The 21359-nt window shown below is 44.1% G+C and overlaps 1 protein-coding gene across 1 annotated transcript in view; it reads left to right on the forward strand.

Annotated features, from left to right (window-relative positions):
* LOC124777096 overlaps positions 1–21359 on the forward strand; it is a 96680-nt gene that overhangs the window by 69286 nt on the left and 6035 nt on the right. The window contains exons 4-6 of the mRNA XM_047252381.1: positions 2139–2216; positions 11965–12055; positions 19041–19510. Of these exons, the coding sequence (XP_047108337.1) occupies positions 2139–2216; positions 11965–12055; positions 19041–19510 (639 nt within the window). The remainder of the gene's footprint in view (positions 1–2138; positions 2217–11964; positions 12056–19040; positions 19511–21359) is intronic.

Here is a 21359-nt window from a genome sequence, read left to right on the forward strand (position 1 = left end):
ACGCTGTGGCAAGCCGATGGAAGGGTTTGGGTTCGATGAGTGACTAGAGAACATTACCTGCCACTAGCGTAGCGCCAACCGTACAATACGGAGGAGGTGGGGTTACAGTACAGACATGTATTTCGTTGTTACGGTCTGGTCCCCTTGCAGCGATTAAGAAAACGCTAAATGCGGAAGCATATGAATACATTTTACAACATTGTGAACAGCCTGGGAACCAGCCATTACCCGGATTAAGGAGAAGATAGAAATATCCCAGAGTGTACTGACTTCGAGGGCAGAGGGAGAAAGCTCCGAAATGCCGCCGGCAAACCTCCCTGGGAGCGGACCTATGAGGGAACACCCAGACACTGAGCGACAAGCCGGGCATCGAACCCCAGCGCGGAAGACCGAGAGAGCACCCGCGGTCCGGACGGCGGAGAGAGCGCCCGAGGCACGGGGAGGGTGAATCTGATAAATACTTCTTGCCTGCCGTCCCCTGGCAGTATATCAGCACACCCGATGATGGTAACAAGGTCGAGTGCCGAAATATTGTGTCCTTTGTACACTCACACCAGGCTGTTCACCCGAGATTTATTTCGTCGTTTTACAACATTGTTTTCTGCGTAAGGTAGAGTGACAGTTCAGAGGCGATAATTTCTTGTGACAGTGTGACAATGCATCCTCCCATTAAGCAGCAACTGTGCGGACAATAACATGTCTAAAATGGACTCGGCAGGCCAGAGTCCCGGCCTGAACCTAAACGTACATCAAGAAAGTCGACCACAATCTGGACCCCAGCGTCCAACAACACTACCTCCTCTGGATCCGGCTCTTGAGAAAGAATGGGCAGCCATTCCTCCATAGACATTCAGACACTTCATTGAAAGTGTCCCCAGCACCCAGCAGAGTTCGAGCGTCAAAACGGCGAAAGGTGGATAAAATCCATATAAACGTCCGCCAGTAGATATCGTCCTACTGTTGATCAGATACTGTGTTTTCCATTTCGGTCTTCCCTTGAAACTGGTATCTCACTAAAATTTCGCCACGTCTTCGTGTTTCAAGTACCACGAGCTTTGCCATTTAAAGCAGAAGGTGATTACAGAAAGAAGGAATGTCATTGTGGTAAATTGGCTGACATGTTATAATCGTAAGAGAAGTAACGTACAAAGGACACTCCGAAAAATTTTGAGACTTAACTTTTCTATATACTGTCTCTGAAGTTCTAGGCGTCACTGCAGCCATTCAGATTATTTGGTAAAGACTCAGCTGCAGAGGTCTTTTCGGAGGTTCTTTAAGTTACATTATATTAACGGAAATGTTAAGATTACAATTATTTTTGCATTTGGTCGCAAAATTCCACACGAGGCCTTTTCTGCTCAGGGATTAATAGGTATAGTCCTCAACGGACAACTACAGGTGCTTATAACCGAAGGTTATTGTGCAGCATCTATGAAATCGCTACGGTTGCAATTTCAACGGTGTACTTTGTCGATGGCTGCTGTGAGGAGTCGAAGTAGCGGTCAGCTTTCGACTACTCTGCAGTCTGAATTCATGAAACTAGCTTTTAATGTTCGTTTCGAAGATGAAGAGTAACCAAAATAAATCGTAAAACATACTAAACACTGATTTTAATTCAGTACTACTTTAAAAGCTTAAAAAAACAATCGTGCGGAAATGCTTCAGTCTCAGCTCCATGGCTGCGTAAATCTGTCAAGCTTGGCGGCAGAAATGAAGGTCTCGCAGCCAATACAGTGCGACGAGTAAGTTGATACTTGTACGACTTACTTAGCAATGACTGCTTCTACCGACAGCCTTTCTTGGTACTGACACAGTCATAGTAACCCACGATGATTCAAAAACTTTGCTGATGACCCTTGTATAAATATCATGACTAGATACCTGCTTTGATACTTCCGGAAACATAGCCTTATTACAAGAGGATGTTAATTACATTAAACCACCACAATAGTGAATAATTTTTAGGATGTTTCCACTCATACTCGGTGTCAACGGGGGCTAAGAAGAGCAGGGAAATCCGCCAATGAGCACAGACGCACCGGAGCGCCCGGTTGGTCATCCGGCCACCGGCACCGCGACCTTGTCGGGAACTGCCGCCGCCGCAGCCCACAGCTCACTATAAAACCTGTCGGTCGCAGACGCTGCACTCACAGAGAGGATCGCCATGGCAACGCAAGTGTCTGTCACCGCCGCCGCCGCCGTCATAGTGCTCGTAGGTGAGTTTTGTGCTGTGCTGTTACAGTTATCGTTAACTGAAGAGTTGCCGTTAATCGAAAAATTAAAAATTCGCACCTGGTTTTTGGGCTCGTCAATGAAGTACGTAAGAACGACGAGAAAATTTTCACGTTCGAGAAACGTTTGTTTGGTTGGACACCATTACCATCTGCATTAATCACTCAGCGTGTTCGCAGTGGCGTGTGAAGATCCGGCGTGCACCGGTAGCAATTGTTGTTCGTGTTTTTGTTGGTTCTCTTTGTGATAAAAACGGCTGCGAAAATAAATCATCCCGCTGCGATAAAACGATGATACATGAGTAGATTTTTGTGCGAAAGGAGACATTCGCATGAAAATTCATCAGGTTCTGCATGACGTTTATGAACTTATGGCAATTATTAAAGGGAAAGAGCAACAATAAAATTTATGGAATGAATGTGCTTAGTGAGGAGAGAAGTGGAAGGCTCAGCATTGTAAGAACCAATATTAATCGTGCGAATAGAAAAGCTGTGGAAAATTGTAACTTCACAAATAATTTTCCGAAAAATATCCATCGGTGTCACGGGTAACGTTATGCAGAGGAACCGAATTGTCGGAGACTATGTGCAGATCCAAACATTACTGACTTTGTTGCCCAGGCGTCCCTGCAGTTTGTTCGAACTATTTTATAACTTCGTCTTGCAGCCCATAGCTCGCATACAGATGAAGGAGTCCTAAATACTTCTCTGTGCAGTGAAAACAGTTTTCCACAAAAGAATTATCAAGCTATCGTTTGCAAAAGTACTACTCCTTGATTTCGATAAAAATTGGTACAATCAGTTATGTATACTTAAAAAAAATTAGCTAACCGAGACAGTGAACTAGATAGGATGTTATGTATTTTTTACGTTCCTGAAAATATGAATACTTATGTTCAAGTCGGGTAAGTTCGGTAACGTTTTCTCTTCGAGTCTGAAGTTGGAAAATACGTTAGCTAAAAGTGTTTTCATAAGCCCCTACGTTTATTTAACTATGTACTGTGGATGATAGACTAGCAGACGTTCCACACATATTCCCATGTTGACCCAACATCATCGTCAGTTGCGACATCAGTGCGCACGGAATCATCGAAATTGGACAGTGGATGAATGGAAATATGTTTTCTGATTGGATGAAACACTTTTCTCACTACACTAGGTCATTGGCCGTGTCCGGATATGGCGTCATCAAAGGGACACATGTACCACGCCAAAGATGATGACCGCTGGGGCAGTATAAAGAAATGGCGGATATTCACTTGGGGTTCCACGGGAAATGTGGTAGTAATCAGATGTACCATGACATCGTGGACTACATGAACATTATTGCGGACCATCTGCATTCCTTCATGCTTGATGTCCTTACCAAATGTTCATCTCACAAGAACAGAATCATGCTTCGCTCGTCTGAAGAGCATGATAGTGACACGTAAAGCAGACAACCTTGTATGTACAGCAGCCACAACTATGAATAGTCATTTTGGGTATTAATAAACTTCTTCAGCTGTATTCTCTCCTTTATTATTAGACCACAACCGGTTTCATGGCACTAAAAGCCACATCTTCAGGTGAATATATAACTAAAATATTCAAGCTAGAAAGCACAGATCTTTGTATCAAACATTTGTTGTCCGTCAAAGCAAAACACCGCTAAAAGGCGGTATGTCACAGAAGAAAATACCGGATTCCAATACGGTGCACGGGTCCGCTTCTCCGGTCTATAAACAATCGCTAACAGGGTCGTGGCCGTGTGCTGTGTCACACTAATGCTGCGGCCGCGTCCCCTGTTAGCGAATTTGGAGAGGATGCGAGAAAAAAAAAAGAAAAAGAAACACCCAATCAGTTGCCAATAGATATACTGGAACCTTTGACCTACGTTTTCAAAGATTTAAAATTGGCTTCTTCAGAAGATGTAATGAACCTAGTTGCATCAAATTCTGATGAAGTACATTGAATAAAGCCAATCAGAACGTGATGTAACAAGGTCCATTACACTTTCTGAAGAAGAAAATTTAAAAATTGTCGAAACCTAGACCAAGAGTTCCGGCAAACCTTTATTTTCAACAAGCTGGCTGATTTTTTTCAACCTCTCGAAGTTAGCTGACGTACAGTTGCTGAACTATCAGCCTTGTTTAAGATTTTGAAATATTTGTTCGAGTTTGGAGTCCAATAGACTTATTGTTCAATAGTGTTCTTGCTACTACTCTCTGCCTAACATGATAGACATGTCTATATTGGCACAAAAATAGGTAAACATGACCCGAGAAGTTGTGTGTCACTAATTTTGCGAAGCTTTAACGTCTGAGGGAACTGCTATTCTCATGACTACTGTTACAGGGAAGAATCATTGGGTGTCAGTTTTCTGGAAACCATCCCGCACCCTCCTGGAAATAAAACAAAACAGCCGATGGACAGTAATGGTCAGCGTCTATACAGGTGCAGCAAGCAGTAGGCAACGTGTGACCCATCCCGCCGGACAGGTTTTCCCAGGACTCTGCGGCCGCGATAAGCACTTACGTAATTTCTATAAGGCTCGGACACTCGACAGTCCAGTTTTTTGGTGAACATCTAAGCTCAGTGCCTTTCATTTCTTCTTCCTCCCACAAAAGGTCAGCAGTGATTAAACACAATTAATTTTGGATATTACCATCAGATTGTTCACGCGAGTATAAAAATATCAAAAAATTCAAAGCGAGGGAAGAAACTGAGAAAAATATATTGTCTTGTCGTAGAAGAAAGTATCCTAATAAAAGCTTAGATTAGCAACGCCGTTTTTCAGGGACATGGGTATACTTTGACCGTGAGATACAACCACATAACCTGTGTATATGAAGGCAAATCACGATAAGGGAAATTCTACTTCGTCTTAAGGCAAAATACAGGAGCTCTTAGTCTGTGAGCTACATTTTGTAAAAGTAGCTTACAGAGTCAAGAGACATCCGGTACGGCCGGCCGGTGTGGCCGAGTGGTCCTAGGCGCTTCAGTCCGGAACCGGGCGACTGCTACGGTCTCAGGTTCGAATTCCGCCTCAGGCATGGATGTCTGTGATGTCCTTAGGTTAGTTAGGTTTAAGTAGTTATAAGTTCTAGGGGACTGATGACCTCAGATGTTAAGTCCCATAGTGCTCAGAGCCATTTGAACCATTTGAACATCCGGTACACGCAGACGTGTTAGGGCATAGTCGCTTTCAGAACAACTTAAAACATAGCGAGTCGTCGCAGTGGTTAGCATACTGAACTTGCATTCGGGAGAACGACAGTTCAAACCCGCGTCCAGCCGTCCCGATTAAGGTTTTCCGTGATTTCCTTAAATCGCTTCAGGCAAATGCCGGACTGGTTCCTTTGAAACGGGGCTGCCGACTTCCTACCCCATCCTTTCTTAATCTCATGGGACCGATATCTCGCTGTTTGGTCCCCTCCCCAAAGTCAGTCATTCATTAAAATAAAATGTACCAGTGGTTTTCAGAGGCCACCAATGACTTGGGTATCTGTTGTGTATAAGCCTTATAAGATAACCTGCACATCTTTCGTGTGAATATTTTGTGCCATCTAAAATGGATACCACACCAAGGCTGACATGTCGGCAGTAACAACATAGCATCCAGTAGTCAAAAATAAAATAGAAAGTGTAGAGACAAAGCGCTACCTGCTCTGGTTATTAACAAGAGAAGAACTCGTTAACTGATGGACGACGAACAATGTCAGAGGCAGAAACAACTGGAAAGGTTGGCATTGCGTTCGATCCTCGGTGGTGGTGTTCGTGGCATTGTCTAATTTGCTGCATCACGTACATACACGGTCCAGCCAATTTAATGTGACTACTCACAGAAGACAGGTGGCGACACAAACAGTGGAGGGTGCATACGGGGTGTCAGGGGGACGCGGAAAACAATGCAGTCGTTGTCGTAATGTAGAAACTCAGCGAGTTATCTGACATCCAAAGGAGCATGATCTTTCGGCATAAGAGTGGAAGCATTTCCGGAAACGGTGAAGTTTGTAAACAGTTCGCTTGCCGCCGTGGTTAAAGTATGCCGGGGATGGCGAAATGGCGCTATCCAAAACCGGCGCCGAGGCAACTGAGACGCACAACAGGCCATAGTTGACAGGGTTCAACGACGGCTGCAGAGATGTCTAAGGGCTTAAAGACAAGAAGTGCAGCTATCGAGCAAGTGACCGCCCAGATGAACAGTGGGTCTACCAACAGTGTCTCCTCAACAGCCGTTCAACGAACGTTGCTGCGTATGGGCCTTCGTTGCAGGCGTTTGGCTCATGCATCCATGCTGATTGCTGTTAATCGACAACGAAGTTTAGAATTTGCACGCCAGTAGCGCAATTGGACGTCCACTGAGTTGCGACAGGTAACCTTTTTAGGTGAAAGATGGCGTTGACGTGTACGGCTTGGAATGCCTGAAAGTGAAAACCCTACAACAATCGTCAGAAAGGTCCAGGCCGGAGTAGGAAGCATTATAGCATTATCTGGGTGATCTCGTGATTCTGGAAGGCTCAATGGATCAACACAAGTACACAGATGAGCCGAAACATTACGACCACCTGTTTAATAGCGTGTTGTTCCATTTTTCAGACAAATAGAGATTATGCTTGGCATGGATACTACAAGTCCTTGACAGGATTCCAGAAGTACATGGCACCACATGTCTATGCACAGGTGAACCAATTTCCGCAGTTTATGGGATGGTGGTTAACGGGAACACAGTTGGAGCCCGATATGTGTTTCAGTGGGTACAGATCAGGTACTCGCAGTTTATGGGATAGTGGTTAACAGGCACACAGCTGGAGCCCGATATGTGTTTCAGTGGGTACAGATCAGGTACCCGCAACTTGTGGGGTAGTGGTTAATGGGTGCGCAGCTGCAGCCCGGTATGTGTTTCAGTGGATACAGATCAGGTACTCGCAGTTTATGGGATAGTGGTTAACGGGCACACAGCTGGAGCCCGATATGTGTTTCAAAAGTACAGATCAGGTAGTTTTGCTGGCTAAGAAATCAGTGTGAGTTCACTGTAATGCTCCCCAAACCAATGTAGCACGATTCTGAGATTGCAACACGGACAGTTATCCTGCTGAAAGATGTCATCAGCGTAGGGGGAGACTTCAGGCATGAAGAGATGCAGATGGTCCGCAATAATGTTCACATAGTTCACTGCTGTCATGATGTCCTCAATTACCATCATAGATCCCGTGGAAGCCCAACTCAGAGTACCCCATAGCATAATTCTGCCATCACCAGCCTGCATCTTTGGCACGCTGCATGTTTCGTGCAGCCATTCGCCTGGATGACGGCATGTAAGGACCAGATCAACGAACTGGTGCAACAAGTAATGCGATTCATTCAAGAGGCGATACGTTTCTATTGATCCACTGTGAGAACTCAGTGATCCTGTGTCCACTACAGTCATAACTGACGATGTCGTTGGGTCAACACAGGAACACATGGGGGTCGTGTGGTATGGAGCTCCATGTTCAACAACATTGCATTCTATCGTCAGATTTGCCACAGATCGCTGCCTATCCAGGATTCCATAGCGGGAGATCCTCCGACCTCTGCGTTTTGTAATGAGACGTGGTCGTCCAATACCATACGGGTCACTCGTTGTTTCAACATCGTTCAACCACTTTCCACAGATGCTCATGACAGTAGTACGCCAACAGGCGACCAGCTTCGCCATTTCAGAGATTCTCGTTTCCAGCCGCAGGGCCATAACAATGTTCCAGTTGTCACGACCGCTTATATCAATGGATTTCCGCATTTCCGGCACGTAACCTCGCTATAATGACTGCCCATTCGTCTCTCTTCCACTTACATTCTTTCCTTCCTGCGTCACGTGCCCGTATCACCACTGGGAGGCATTAAACCTCGCGGTGGACAGTGGTCATAAAGTTTGCTCATCAGCATATGTATATATCCAACTATTTGCGGACGATGCCCACCCCTACGTGCAGTTTATTTCTCCTTGGCATGATGGTATCTACCACCAGGACACCGCAACGTGTCACACAGTTCGCAGTATAGGTGTGTGGTGCTAAGAGCACCAGGGTGAGTTTACCGTACTCCCCTGGCCACCACCCTCTTCGGATCTAAACCCAGTCGAGAAGGTCGGAATGGTTCCACGACCCTGTCGTAAAAGGATTTTTTTTTTCCGCAAGCCTCTGCAGTAATGTACAAGGGACCTATGGAATAGTTTGTTTTTGCTTTCTAACCATCAAGACTTCGGAATCTACCTAGAGACATTGGCTGGCGACGTCTGTTTCGCTTCGGCAAAATGAGTGACTGACAAATTAATGAATTAAATGGCCGTAGGCCGAAGGATCTGAAACAGACGCCATCAGGCCGTATATCATCTCTGTTGTACTGTCTCTGTTGCGTAAGTACTGAAACAGATAACAAAGTATTATTCGCTTTCCACACAACAATAATCAGTCACACATTCTGTCATTGCTCTCAAATATCAATTCCTATACAATGGAATGTGCACTAAACTGATTTTGCTGCTAAACTGAAACGGTACGTAGCATCTAGAAATCAGATCAGGCATTCTCCCACCCGAATGGTAGTCTACCTGAATACGAAGTTCGAGCTGTAGTTTATGTCCACATTTGGAAAATAATTTATATAAATTTTCTTTATTAATTCTAAAATAATTGCAATTGAGTGTGGTTCTTACTGCAGGATTATAATTAGAGCGCCTTAAAATTACTTTTACTCCCATAAAACTTACTTAAAGCTGGACTACGACTAAATTGATTGCAGTTATACAAACTTCTGTGAAAAAAATGCAGGAATCCTGCACCGCCATTGTAGGCAAGATCCTAGTGGAGGAGGTTTGCCGCTGCCTTCCTCCGACCTGTTACGACGTGTCAAGTGTATACCTGTGTCGTGTGGATAACTGTGCTGAGTGCTTAACGTCCCCGTCCGACGGACGGATCACTGTCAACAGTATCACATGCGCTCACTTTATGAGACATTGCTGAGTGGTTTGGAAAAAATGGTTCAAATGGTTCTGAACACTATGGGAGTTAACATCTGAGGTCATCAGTCCCCTAGACTTAGAACTACTTAAACCTAAGCAACCTAAGAACATCACACACATCCATGCCAGAGGCAGGATTCAAACCTGCGACAGTAGCAACAGCGCGGTTCCGGACTGAAGCGCCTAGAACCACTCGGCCACACCGCCCGGCAGTGATTTGGAACTTAATCCAGAACAGTGAAGCAAAGACTGGTGATCAGGAACCTTACGCCACCACCTCTGCTCCCCCTCCCCGCCAAATACTGGCCGTGCATATTCTTCGCCTACAGGATTCGAACTAGCTTACCTACGAGTTGAGCGCCATGGTACAATCGTGTGTTAGGGACGGCGGCTATAGTGGCGGGTCTTCCATAACACACTAAGACTAAATATGGAATAAAATAGTAATTTACCTATTGTGTAACCAATTTCTGAGTTTTGCTTTCCAGTTTGTTGATTATTGGTTCAAATGGCTCTGAGCACTATGGGACTTAACATCTATGGTCATCAGTCCCCTAGAACTTAGATCTACTTAAACCTAACTAACCTAAGGACATCACATACATCCATGCCCTAGGCAGGATTCGAACCTGCGACCGTAGCAGTCGCGCGGCTCCGGACTTAGCGCCTAGAACCGCTAGACCACCGCGGCCGGCTTTGTTGATTATTACTTCCAGACAAACAGAGCACTTGAAGCTAGTTTCTGACGTCGGTAATCAGCGTCATGGCGACAAGAAGTCATGACGTTTGCAAGACATCATCTCCTGGGGCGCTGGATACAGCCATAGGAGTGGCCGAACCGAATGTGGCCGAGCATGTGCCGATAACGACTAACTGACGGTCACCCATTGTGTGTACAACCAAACTTGTTTGACCTAATGTAGCTGTTGATGTGCCTTACATCAGACCTAACTGGGAAGCACTCCACACTGGAATATCATCCCTGGCATTCTGCAAAATATTCTCTGTGCATGTCCTAGCATCTGATTGATCTAACTGACACGTTTAGTTTCATCTCGTCAGTACAATTTTTTGTGGGGTCAAGGGAAGGGAATACAAATTCACCAATAGTTTTTCTTTTGGGTATAAGAAGTGCAACATTCTACAACGAGTCCATTTGGTTTCTCTACCTCATCTCTTCATCATACCCCTCCCACAACTCCAGCACCATGGATGTCATTAGTGATCGAAATAAGTTGCATAAGAGAGGAACCATCTCCATGTTCGCCAGTCATAATTTGTAAAATCCATAGACACCTAAATCAGGTGTCGCATTAGGCTTTCAACTCTGCTTTTCCTCTCTACAGGTCTAGTTCTCTGAACACTGGAGCATCTTAAAAACTGACGATCTCAGTGACAACCAAAATCGCCAGCCGCTGTGGCCGAGCGGTTCTAGGCGCTTCAGTCCAGAACCGCGCTGCTGCTACGGTTGCAGGTTAGAATCCTTCCTCGGGCATGGATAAGTGTGATGTCCTTAGGTTGGTTAGGTTTCAGTAGTTCTAAGTCTAGGGGACTGATGACCTCAGCAGTTAAGTCCCATAGTGCTCAGAGCCATTTGAACAACCAAAATCCTCCATTTATCGGTTTCCTATAGGATGTTCCGTGTGAAAACAATGAAACAATTCTGTCTTGGATGGCTTCAAGAGACCTAGTTAAAACAGATAACTGCAACAATTAAATGCTCGCCAGACAGTGACGGTGAGGTTTTATCATACAATTTCGCCCTGGACAGTGGTACAGACCGGATGGCCTCAAGCTGGAAAAGGCTATCACCAAAGGTGACTGCAATAGCCAGAGCCTCTCTTCCTCTAGGCACAATAAACAGGGCGCAGTCAGGTCCGTGATAATGAAGGCTTTGGTAATGCGTTGTATAGAGTGTGTCTTAAATTTTCTCTTGCTTTACGACTCGAATTGGTTCGGTGACTCACTATTAGCTTGGAATCAGTTTCTGGCTGTGTGTTGACAGGCAAAGTGTTCGTAATATTTGTTCACTATTGACAAATTTGCCGGGACTGAAGTAGTGAGTGATCGCAGCACAGCTGTTTCTGAGTCACTTAGTTAACCTGCTAGTGAAGCATCCACTTTGATAGTAAAGTAGACGCCAATCTAAGGTTGAAAACTAGCAAGATTATCCTGACACACCACAACTGAAATATGACGATTAGATGGAAGAGCATTTGGCTGTTTATTAGCACTGTAGTGGCACATAGTCAAATTATGCAGGAAGTGCAAGAATTAACTTCCCTATTCAGCACAATATCTGTACCTGAAGTATCTGGCAAACATTTCATATATCGATCTTGAATGATTCCAGTGGTACCGTAATACACCCCTGGCGTTTGGTCAGTAACAGAACGGAAAAGAAGCTCACTTGCTTCCGTCCCCGTACAATCGGGAAGTATTTCATGAACTTTTTGGGTCATGAGCTACCAGTGATCATATTTAGGCTTTTGTGGGAGATAATACGAACTAATTGTGCAACATACAGTTGTTTGACTAGAAATTCTTTATGAGTATTGCACGTACAAATTAAATATACAGTGTATGCAACATAAAACGTACGCAAGTGATGACAGCCACCGGATTTACTAAATGCAAATAGTCCACAAATACCAAACTGGATGAGCTGATCTTCAATTGAGCTGTGTCTCAGAATTATGCTGAAGCTTCTGTTGTTGTGTAACTTCCTGTGCAATTGGTCTGTTTCAGGTCTACTTGTGCCCCAGATTTTCGCATTGCCACAGTTCGAAAGAGAACCTGAATTTCCACCAGATGCAGGTGAAGACGACATTGAACCATGGTAATTTTCTCTGATTATTTTTTCTTAAGACTTGCTAAGCAGGTGCGAAGTGCCGCGATTCGGCTAGAAGGCGCTCCAGTTCGTGTCCACGTATTATACAAAGCGAGGGACTCGGCGTGGTTACCTGGAATATTTTTAATGAGTAAACTGACTGCAATTCGTTTGGACCATTCTTGACATCGAGAGCCGTAATATATATTACTCAATGTTGCTGCAATAACAAGACTAATATTGTTAAACTGTAATAGCCTCATCAAATATTTCATGAACCAGTGCATGCTGTATAGTTGAATGTACTTTTTTACGAGGTACAGGGTCCGACAAGGAGGTGTTACGCTTTCCACAACATTTTAACACATATTTTAAAATAAATTTCAAGTTTTATATTTCTCGAAGATTACAAATACATTGCCATTTAATAAACATAAAGCACAAATACGAAACATTGCAATTCAGGTGCAATGGCATCAATGTTGCGGCCGTTCTTGGCATTGTTGCAGGTGAGAGGAAAAATTGTCCATACACCGGTCAAGCAGAGCAAGAGTTAATTAGGGGAATTCCTCGAATTTTTTGAGTAATGACTTCCCAAGGAGCTTCAAAAGCCCGTGCTTTTTCAATGCAAACCCTAGTTGACAGTCACAGTGCGTCCATTTTTTCGAAAATAGTAGGCTCCAGTGATGCCAAATCGGGCTAATCTACACCACACAGTTACTTTATCACTTATTAGAGGCCTCTCCTAGAATTCCCGTGAATTATTTTCCGACCAGTACCGGTCATTTACTTTGTTCACAGCACCCGATTAATGAAAATGAGTCTCAAAACTCATTATCAGAATACTGTCAATTTTCAAGGTTACCAGCATCCTTTCTGCAGACATATACTGCCTTAAATAGTCATTTTGCTTCAGTTGTTGAATCACCATGACTTTAAAACGATGACAGTGTAGGCAAAAATTGCAAAATGCGGCGAACTGACCCGTCTGAAAAGTGCGAAGAGCGAGTATGTCCTACCACTGAACGCCAAAGGCTGGCCTCCACACCTTGTCGAACTTTCGCGATCTTTTCTACTGTTCTAACTGTCCGATCACCTTCCCGAGCCGTTCCAGGTCTCACCGTTCCTCTCTTTCTTAAGTTGTAGAGCAACTTTCTTATTCTTAGGCGAGATGGGAGAGCACCATGTCGACCAATATTGAACTAATTACATGATATTCGCTGCTTTTGCACTACCGAATGATCAGTTGCAATGAAGGTGTCGGAAAAACAAAGATGCGTTGTGAAACTGGCCAAGGCTCCGTGGATACTGAAACGGCAACAAAAAAACGTAAAACTAATTGTAGAAAGATCAGACGTCAGATTGAGTTCCATTCAAAGAATTCTGCGAAAATAAAATTGTTCATCAATCTGATTTACGTAGGAGATAGGATTAACAAAAGGAGACAGAGCGGATTCAAAGAAAAGCAGCGCTTTTCGTCACGGGTTCAGTTAGTAAGCAGGATGACCTCTTGAGATGTTCATCCAACTTCAGTGGCAAATGCAACAATAGAGGCGTTGTACGGCACGGAGACTTTCACTGTTAAAAAATCGAGAACGAACATTCTGTAACATACACTATGTGATCAAAAGTATCCGGACACCCCCAAAAACAAAATTTTTCAGATTAGGTGCATTGAGCTGCCACCTAATGCCAGGTACTCCATATCAGCGACCTCAGTAGTAATTACACATCGTGAGAGAGCAGAATGGGTCGTCCGCAGAACTAACGGACTTCGAGCGTGCTCAGGTGCTTGGGTGTCACTTGTGCCATACGCCTTACGCGATATTTCCACACTCCTAAACATCCCTAGGTCCATTGTTTCCGATGTGATAGTGAAGTGGAAAGGTGAAAGGACACTTACAGGACAAAAAGGTACAGGCCGACCTCGTCTGTTGACTGATAGAGACCACCCACACTTGAAGTTGGTCGTAACGTGTAGTAGGTCCACATCTATCCAGACCATCACATAGGAATTTCAAAAAGCATCAGGATCTACTGCAAGTACTATGACAGCTCGGCTGGAGGCGAGAAAACTTCGATTTCATGGTCGAGCTGCTGCTCATAAGTTACACATCACACCGGTAAATGCCAAACGATGCCTCGTTTGGTGTAACGAGAGTAAACATTGGACGATTGAACAGTGGAAAAACGTTGTGTGGAGGGACGAATCACGGTACACAATGTGGCGATCCGATGGTAGGGTGTGGTATGGCGAATGGCCGGTGATCGTCATCTGCCAGTTTGTGTAGTGGCAACAGTAAAATTCGGAGGCGGTGGTGCTATCGTGTGGTCGTGTTTTTCATATACCCCCTGTTGTTTTGCGTGGTACTATCACAGCACAGGCCTACACTGATGTTTTAAGCACCTTCTTGCTTCCTACTGTTGAAGAGCAATTTGGGGATGGCGACTGCATCTTTCAACACGAACGAGCACCTGTTCATAATGCACGGCCTGTGGCGGAGTGGTTACACGAAAATCTTATCCCTGTAATGAACTGGCCTGCAGAGTCCTGACCTGAACCATATAGAAAACCTTTGGGATGCTTTGGAACGCCAACTTCATGCCAGACCTTACCGCCCGACGTCGATACCTCTTCTCAGTGCAGCACTCCGTGAAGAATGGGCTGCCATTCCCCAAGAAACCTTCCAGCACCTGACTGAAAGTATGCCTGCGTGAATGGAAGCTGTCATCAAGGCTAAGGGTGGGCCAACACTATACTGAACTCCAGCATTACCGTTGGAGGACACCATCAAATTGTAAGTCATTTTCAGCCAGGATACTTTTGATCACATAGTGTATTGCAGAAAGGCTTTGGCAGGAATTTAGCCACTGTACATGATTGCTGACAGCGGTGGCCATGAGTACTTACAGTCGTAAGAAGACTGGGCTCTTGACGCCCACATGGCGCCACCGAGAGGGAAGACATTGGATTCGGCGTGTGGATCTGGCTCGTCGTACTGCATTGCAGCAGGAATTTGAGCTGCAGTTGGCACCATAGTACACAACGATCAGTTACAAATCATTTACTTCAAGGACAGCTCCGAGCCAGACACTCTGTAGCGTTCATTACACTGACCCCAATTCACTGCCATTTGGAACTTCAATGGTGTCAAGCGAGAACTCATTGGAGAGCAGGATGAGGTCTCTTGTATTTCCAGATAAAAGCTGTTTCTGCTTCGGTGCCGGCTGAGTGCCTGCAACCAATCTGTTTGCCTGCCAGACATACTGGACCTATACCCGGAGTTACGGTCTGGGGTGCGATTTCGTATGACTGCAGGACTGCAAAATTATATGTCAGTCTGTTGACCCGACCTGTTGTGTTGCCATTCATTAACAGCATTCCACGAGATGTTTTCCATCAGGATAACGCTCGCCACATACCGCTGTTGTAACCCTACTCAATCTCAATATGTTGACTTGGCCTACTGGACCACTGGATATGTCTCCAATCGAATAACTCCAGTGTCATCCATGAAAAGCATTAACCGTGCCTGTAATGGCCGACCAAGTGCTACACGCAAGGAACTCCAGCCCAAAAAGTGACGCCAGGCACCTGTACAACTCAATGCATCCACACTTGCATTTTTGCTTTCTACATTCTGGCGGTTACACCAGTTACTAATGTACCTGAATTTCACATTTTCAGTGGCGTATCTCGTCCTTACATTAACCTATGATCTTGCAATGATAATTACTTATATATGTTACCTAGACAAATATATTCCCGAAATTTAATTACTCTACATTAATTAATTTTTGGTGCTGCGATTTTTTTCATCGGTGTATGCTAATTCTGATGTGATAAAAAAATTTCTAAAATGTCTACTTGCCCCGTCAAAAATTACATGCAATGCATATTCTAAAATTTAAAAAAAAACAGTGATTACTAGCATTTAAAAAAACGACTAGGGTGTCCCTTGTGCCAGAATACAAGAAGTGTACAAGACGAATTTAGTTATGTAACTCCTTTGCAGACCAGACAAGAAAGTACGGGGCAAATATCGAATATGGGAATTTATGTGCTGGTGTCGCTGGCGCTTGAATGGTACACTTAACGCCACGTCCTCAGAAAATAAAAACTGCGCCGAAACTCGACGGAGAGTGGAGAGGGTGTTCGTTCGTGCAATTCGAAAAGTCGCAACGACAGAACAAGAAACCCCACATTCGTTGTACTTTCACTCGCAAGTTTCTTGTCAGATCTACAAAAGCGTTATTTCACAGAATTCGTTTTAATCAAATTGCTTCCATTTTAAGATTTTTTTTTTTTTTTACTTATGCACCCGCGTTAACTCTCCCTAACCGTTCAGTGAATGGCAGATGATACTTTGTAGCAGTGTTTTCTTTCTCCTTCTTCCTTAGATTCACAACACGAGAGTAAAACAAAAATGTTGTCTGTACCCCACCTGACACTCACTGACAACTCTCGGTTGTTCGTAATAGCCCCAGGACCGAAATCTGGGATCAAACTGGTTTTGGAGCGTACCTCATGCACTGACTCTTTAAACTGAACAGTAGTGTGATCGAAGAATAATCCAACTGAATAACGAGTTTAAAATGTTTTTGTGTAATTTATCGATGACTTTAAGCCCAATAATATCACGTAAGCTGCACAACCGAAAGAAATAGGGGAATGTCGGGTAACATCGGACAAGAGCCGCAGTAGCGACAGCGTCTGTCGCGTCGCTGCTGTGTATAGTATATAGGAATAAGACCAATGACGTAGTTCTGAATCAAAACAGCAGTGTTTTTCGCACTGGCAACAAATACCTGTTCCTAGTGAGTTTTTCGTTACACTAAATGAAGACAAGACTTTAATGCTTTGCAAGCTGGCAATATTTTATTGTATCTTTAGATACGCTACTGATATTACTCTCTATATTGCAGACTGTGAGAACGTCTGTCCCAAATAATAACAATGGGAATGTCTACCTATCATAACGGTACGTTCGGGTTGTTTAGGACACGGGAATTTCAGGTTGTACCAGACAAAACGGAGAGCAAGAAAACTTAAGTTTTACAGGGTTTTGTGTAAAAGGTGAAGAAGATTGCATAAAACACTATCAGGGATTGTGGGTAGAAAGTAATGATAAAACTGATCTAACGAAAACAGACCAGGCCAAAGGACAAGATGACGAAATATACCAAGGAGATAAAATTATATTCGAGGAGATGAAAGAAGCGTTAAAGCTGCCGAGGAATAGAAAAACAGCAGGAGCTGATAACACTAATACAGAACTTATTAAACATGGAGGTTTAATGTTGGAACCGAGACTGCTGCATTTAATAAATGAATATTGGAAACTGAAGACGATACCCGACTCTTGGAGAGTGATGGAAGTAATATCACTCTGTAAAAAGGGAATTGGAAATGACTGTGAAAACTACAGAGGAATACGTCTGCTGAACACTGGCTGTAAACTATATGGACGAACAATTGATAACAGACTGGAAATAATAGCTGATGCCCTCTTACAGGAGGAAAAAGATGGTTTTAGAATAGGACGACCCTGCCATTGCAGCATTAAAATAGCTCGGTACCTAACTGAAAAGAGACGAAAACGTAATATGGAGATTCATATTGTATTTGCAGAGTATAAAGAAGCCTTCGACAGAGTGAACTGGTATATGCTATGGAATGCAATGGAAAGACGAGGTTATCCTAGACATTTAACGCAAATGATAAACAGCTTGTATTTAAATAGCGCAATTATAATTAATATAGGCAAAGAGGGAACAGAGCCAATAGTAATTAACAGGAGTGCGACAAGGTCGCAGTCTCTCGCCCACTTAATTTAATGTATATATGGTTCAAATGGTTCTGAGCACTATGGGACTCAACTTCTGAGGTCATTAGTCTCCTAGAACTTAGAACTAGTTAAACCTAACTAACCTAAGTACATCACAAACATCCATGCCCGAGGCAGGATTCGAACCTGCGACCGTAGCGGTCTTGCGGTTCCAGACTGCAGCGTCTTTAACCGCACGGCCACGTCGGCCGGCAATGTATATACTGAGTACATTGTTAGACAATGGAAACAAGATGTTAACTCAGGAATAAACTTAATTCCTAAAAATACATATTTGAATACTCTTTGATGTTGACCAAATAATTTTACAAAAGAAGGACGATGATTTACAATTTGCTCTACAACGCTTGGGCTCAGTAGGTAAACTCTATAACTTGAAAACAACAGGAAGTAGAACCAAAGTTATGGCTTTTAAAGGAAAATGCCAAGTACGCTATAAAATAATGCTAAATGAAAAACAGTTGAACAGGTAACTCAGTTTCAGCTTTGAGGATGTGGTGTAAGTTATGAATATGATATTGACATCTCCAATAAATTAAAATCAAAGACGCAAAGCTTTGTACGAAAACAGATAGATGGCTATGAAACCCATTTTAGGAAACAATAAGTTCTTTTCCAAGAAAATTAGCTCCTGAACAGGTAACAGTGTTATACGATCGTTTTAAAAACTTAGATGTGCAGCTTATTCCTTTGAGTAAATTTGAGCACAAATATTCACAGCAACTGAAAATAAAGTATCCGTTCAATAAGACGGAAATGAAAGTGAGTAAAGAGTTTCACTACAATTTTATGGAAAGCCATGAAGACATAAGATAAAAAACCGCTGAAAATACGATTTTGCAGTGGGTATTAGGTTTCAGATTACAGTGTAATGTCTGGAAAGACCCTTCAAAAAGTTAAGCAACCAAAACCCGAAGGGTGGAAAAAATACTAAAAAAAGAACAACGAACGTATATTCTCATGACACTGAGTTTACTTTAAGTAGAAGTATGTTCCAATACATCCCTCAGAAAATATTATAATTTGGAGAAAGCTTACTTGTTCCATACTACCCGACCTTCCCCAGTAGTGTTAGTCGTCTTGTCTCGTGTTTTAAAGCTTGTACACATTATCACTGTTGGACTGAAACAGCGAACTGTTACCAGGTTCCCGATGAGAGGCTGGCCTGGGAATGACGTACATCCTGGCAGGTGGCAGCCTGACGACTGGGCCCCTCCCTTCTTCCCGCACACGACCAGCCGGCGCCAGCGTTTCTTCACGACCACGACTAGCCGGCCGCCGCGCCGCCAGCAGCAGACCAAACGCCCAGAACTGGACTGGCCACCCCCACCTCCTCAGGATTTGGACTGGCGTCCCAGACCTCCTGAGGGTCCTCGGCGAACCCTGAGGCCTCCCACGCCTACCGTTGGTGTCAGGCGTACCACGAGCCGTCCAATCACGAGCCGTCCAATCACGAGCCGTCCAATCACAAGCCGTCCAACCACGCCCATCGCTGGCACCACACCCCAGGACTGCAACTGCCCGTCCACCAACGAGTTCAATCCCGTCTGCGGCACCGATGGCGTGTCATACCCCAACCCCGGCCGTCTCCGCTGTGCCAAAGACTGCGGAAAACGTAAGTCAGACTCTCTGTGCACGAAAAGTACAATACATTATCATTAGTCTCCTCCTGAGGGATATCGTGCCAAATTCTGTCCAATTGACACCTTAGGGCGTCAAAATTCCGGGTTGGTTGGAGGGCTCTGCTCATAATGCTGCAGGCGTTCTCAGTTTGGAGACCCATAGTTCTTGCTTGCGAAGGTACGGATTGGAAAGCACTTCGAATTGAGCCCCAATCACCAGCAAAGGCGTTTCTATGCGTCCTCTGAATTTGGCGTCATTTAGGTAATTCTTTCAGGCTGTTGTAGTGTTATGCAGTTTTATTTTGAGACCAGTTATTTGTAATCCCCGGTAGGTTCTCTTACTGAGGAGCCAGAAAGGTCAAATTTTTGTATTTTCTGAAATGTGATGATGTTACTTGTTTCATTCTCAGTGGAACCGCAACCATCTGGCTGCATGGTAGACTATACTGTTTTATTTTTGTCGAAAATGAAAAGAATTCTCGTGTACAGTTGAACAACCATTCTTAAAGAATACTGTAACACATGTTATTCTTTTTTGTAGCTTAATTAGTTTTCTATAATATCTATGTTTACAGCCTGACAAAAACAGTGAACTATCAAGAACACTTGTTGGATGTCAATTTCATTTCGTACACATACACACAATCGGCTGGTATGCAAGTAAATAGAGTTTCAGTTGTCTGTCACAAAAAGAAATGCCACCAAACTGCATTAGTGTAGTCTATATCCTCTCACTGAAGCGAGAAGCCATGTGCCAGAGGACTGGCCTATGCAAAGATGAGTAAGCAGGAACTCATCCCATCTTCATGGCTGAAAGTAGGTACTCTATGGCCACATAGTGGGCTTTGCTACATGCAGCTTATTATCAGTCACTTCCAGCCAGTCATTTTCCCATCGGCGCATGACTTTGGAGCTCAACAGGAGGTGATAGCATTCAGGGGGGATAGCACAATAATATACTGAGGATTGCTACACATCTCCTTGGCGCCTACATTCACCCTTTTCGTTACCAGCAATACCTATATGTCCAGGTACCCAGTGGAAAGACACCTCCTTCCTCAGCCGTTGTAGTTGAAGGAGGGCGTCTTGGATACTAAGGACTACTTTATCTGCTGGGTACAAGCGTTGTATAGAGTGAAGGCCACTCAGAAAATCGGAGGAAACAAGCAATTTAGCACTTGAAACCCACCTCGTCTCTCCTCTAGTGCCTGCAAGATGGCATACGGTTCCACATAAAAGACAGTAGACTCTCAAGGCAGCCGGATCTTGAGGACATGATCAGAGAAAACCGCAGAGCAACCAATGGAATCCCACCGTTTCGACACATCCATAAAGAAGTCATACAATTGTGGTGCTCAGTTAGAATGGCAAAAAATAAAGTATTAAAGGATATGCAGGACTGCAATCTCTTCTGTGCTGCACTTGATCCACAATAACTCTGGGCCTCTGCAGTAAACAGGGTGGCAGACAGTTAATACCCTGGATGTGGGATTATGCTTGCTCCACACCAAGTGACACCAGCATATGCCGCATGCACATCCCAAATGGCCTTTTTGTCCTTGGATCATTGGAGAAAAGGCTTTCCAGGGTGGACACGCAACAGAATGGTATAAAGGTGAAGTTGGAGCTGTGAGGAATTTACATGCCTGTCATACCATGAGGACCTCCCACCAGATGGCGACTGGAGATTCCCCAGCCTCAGCACAGGACTGTGTAAGACTGGGTATGGGTCTGGTCCTGTAAGCACCTGTGGCCAGCCTAATCCCCTCATGGGTGTCAATAATCTTCAGGTAAGAAGGCCCCGACAACCTTTACACTGTCCATCCATAGCCTACCCGTGAA

Source organism: Schistocerca piceifrons, chromosome 1 (assembly GCF_021461385.2).
Source record: "Schistocerca piceifrons isolate TAMUIC-IGC-003096 chromosome 1, iqSchPice1.1, whole genome shotgun sequence".
NCBI classification, from domain to species: Eukaryota; Metazoa; Arthropoda; class Insecta; order Orthoptera; family Acrididae; genus Schistocerca; species Schistocerca piceifrons.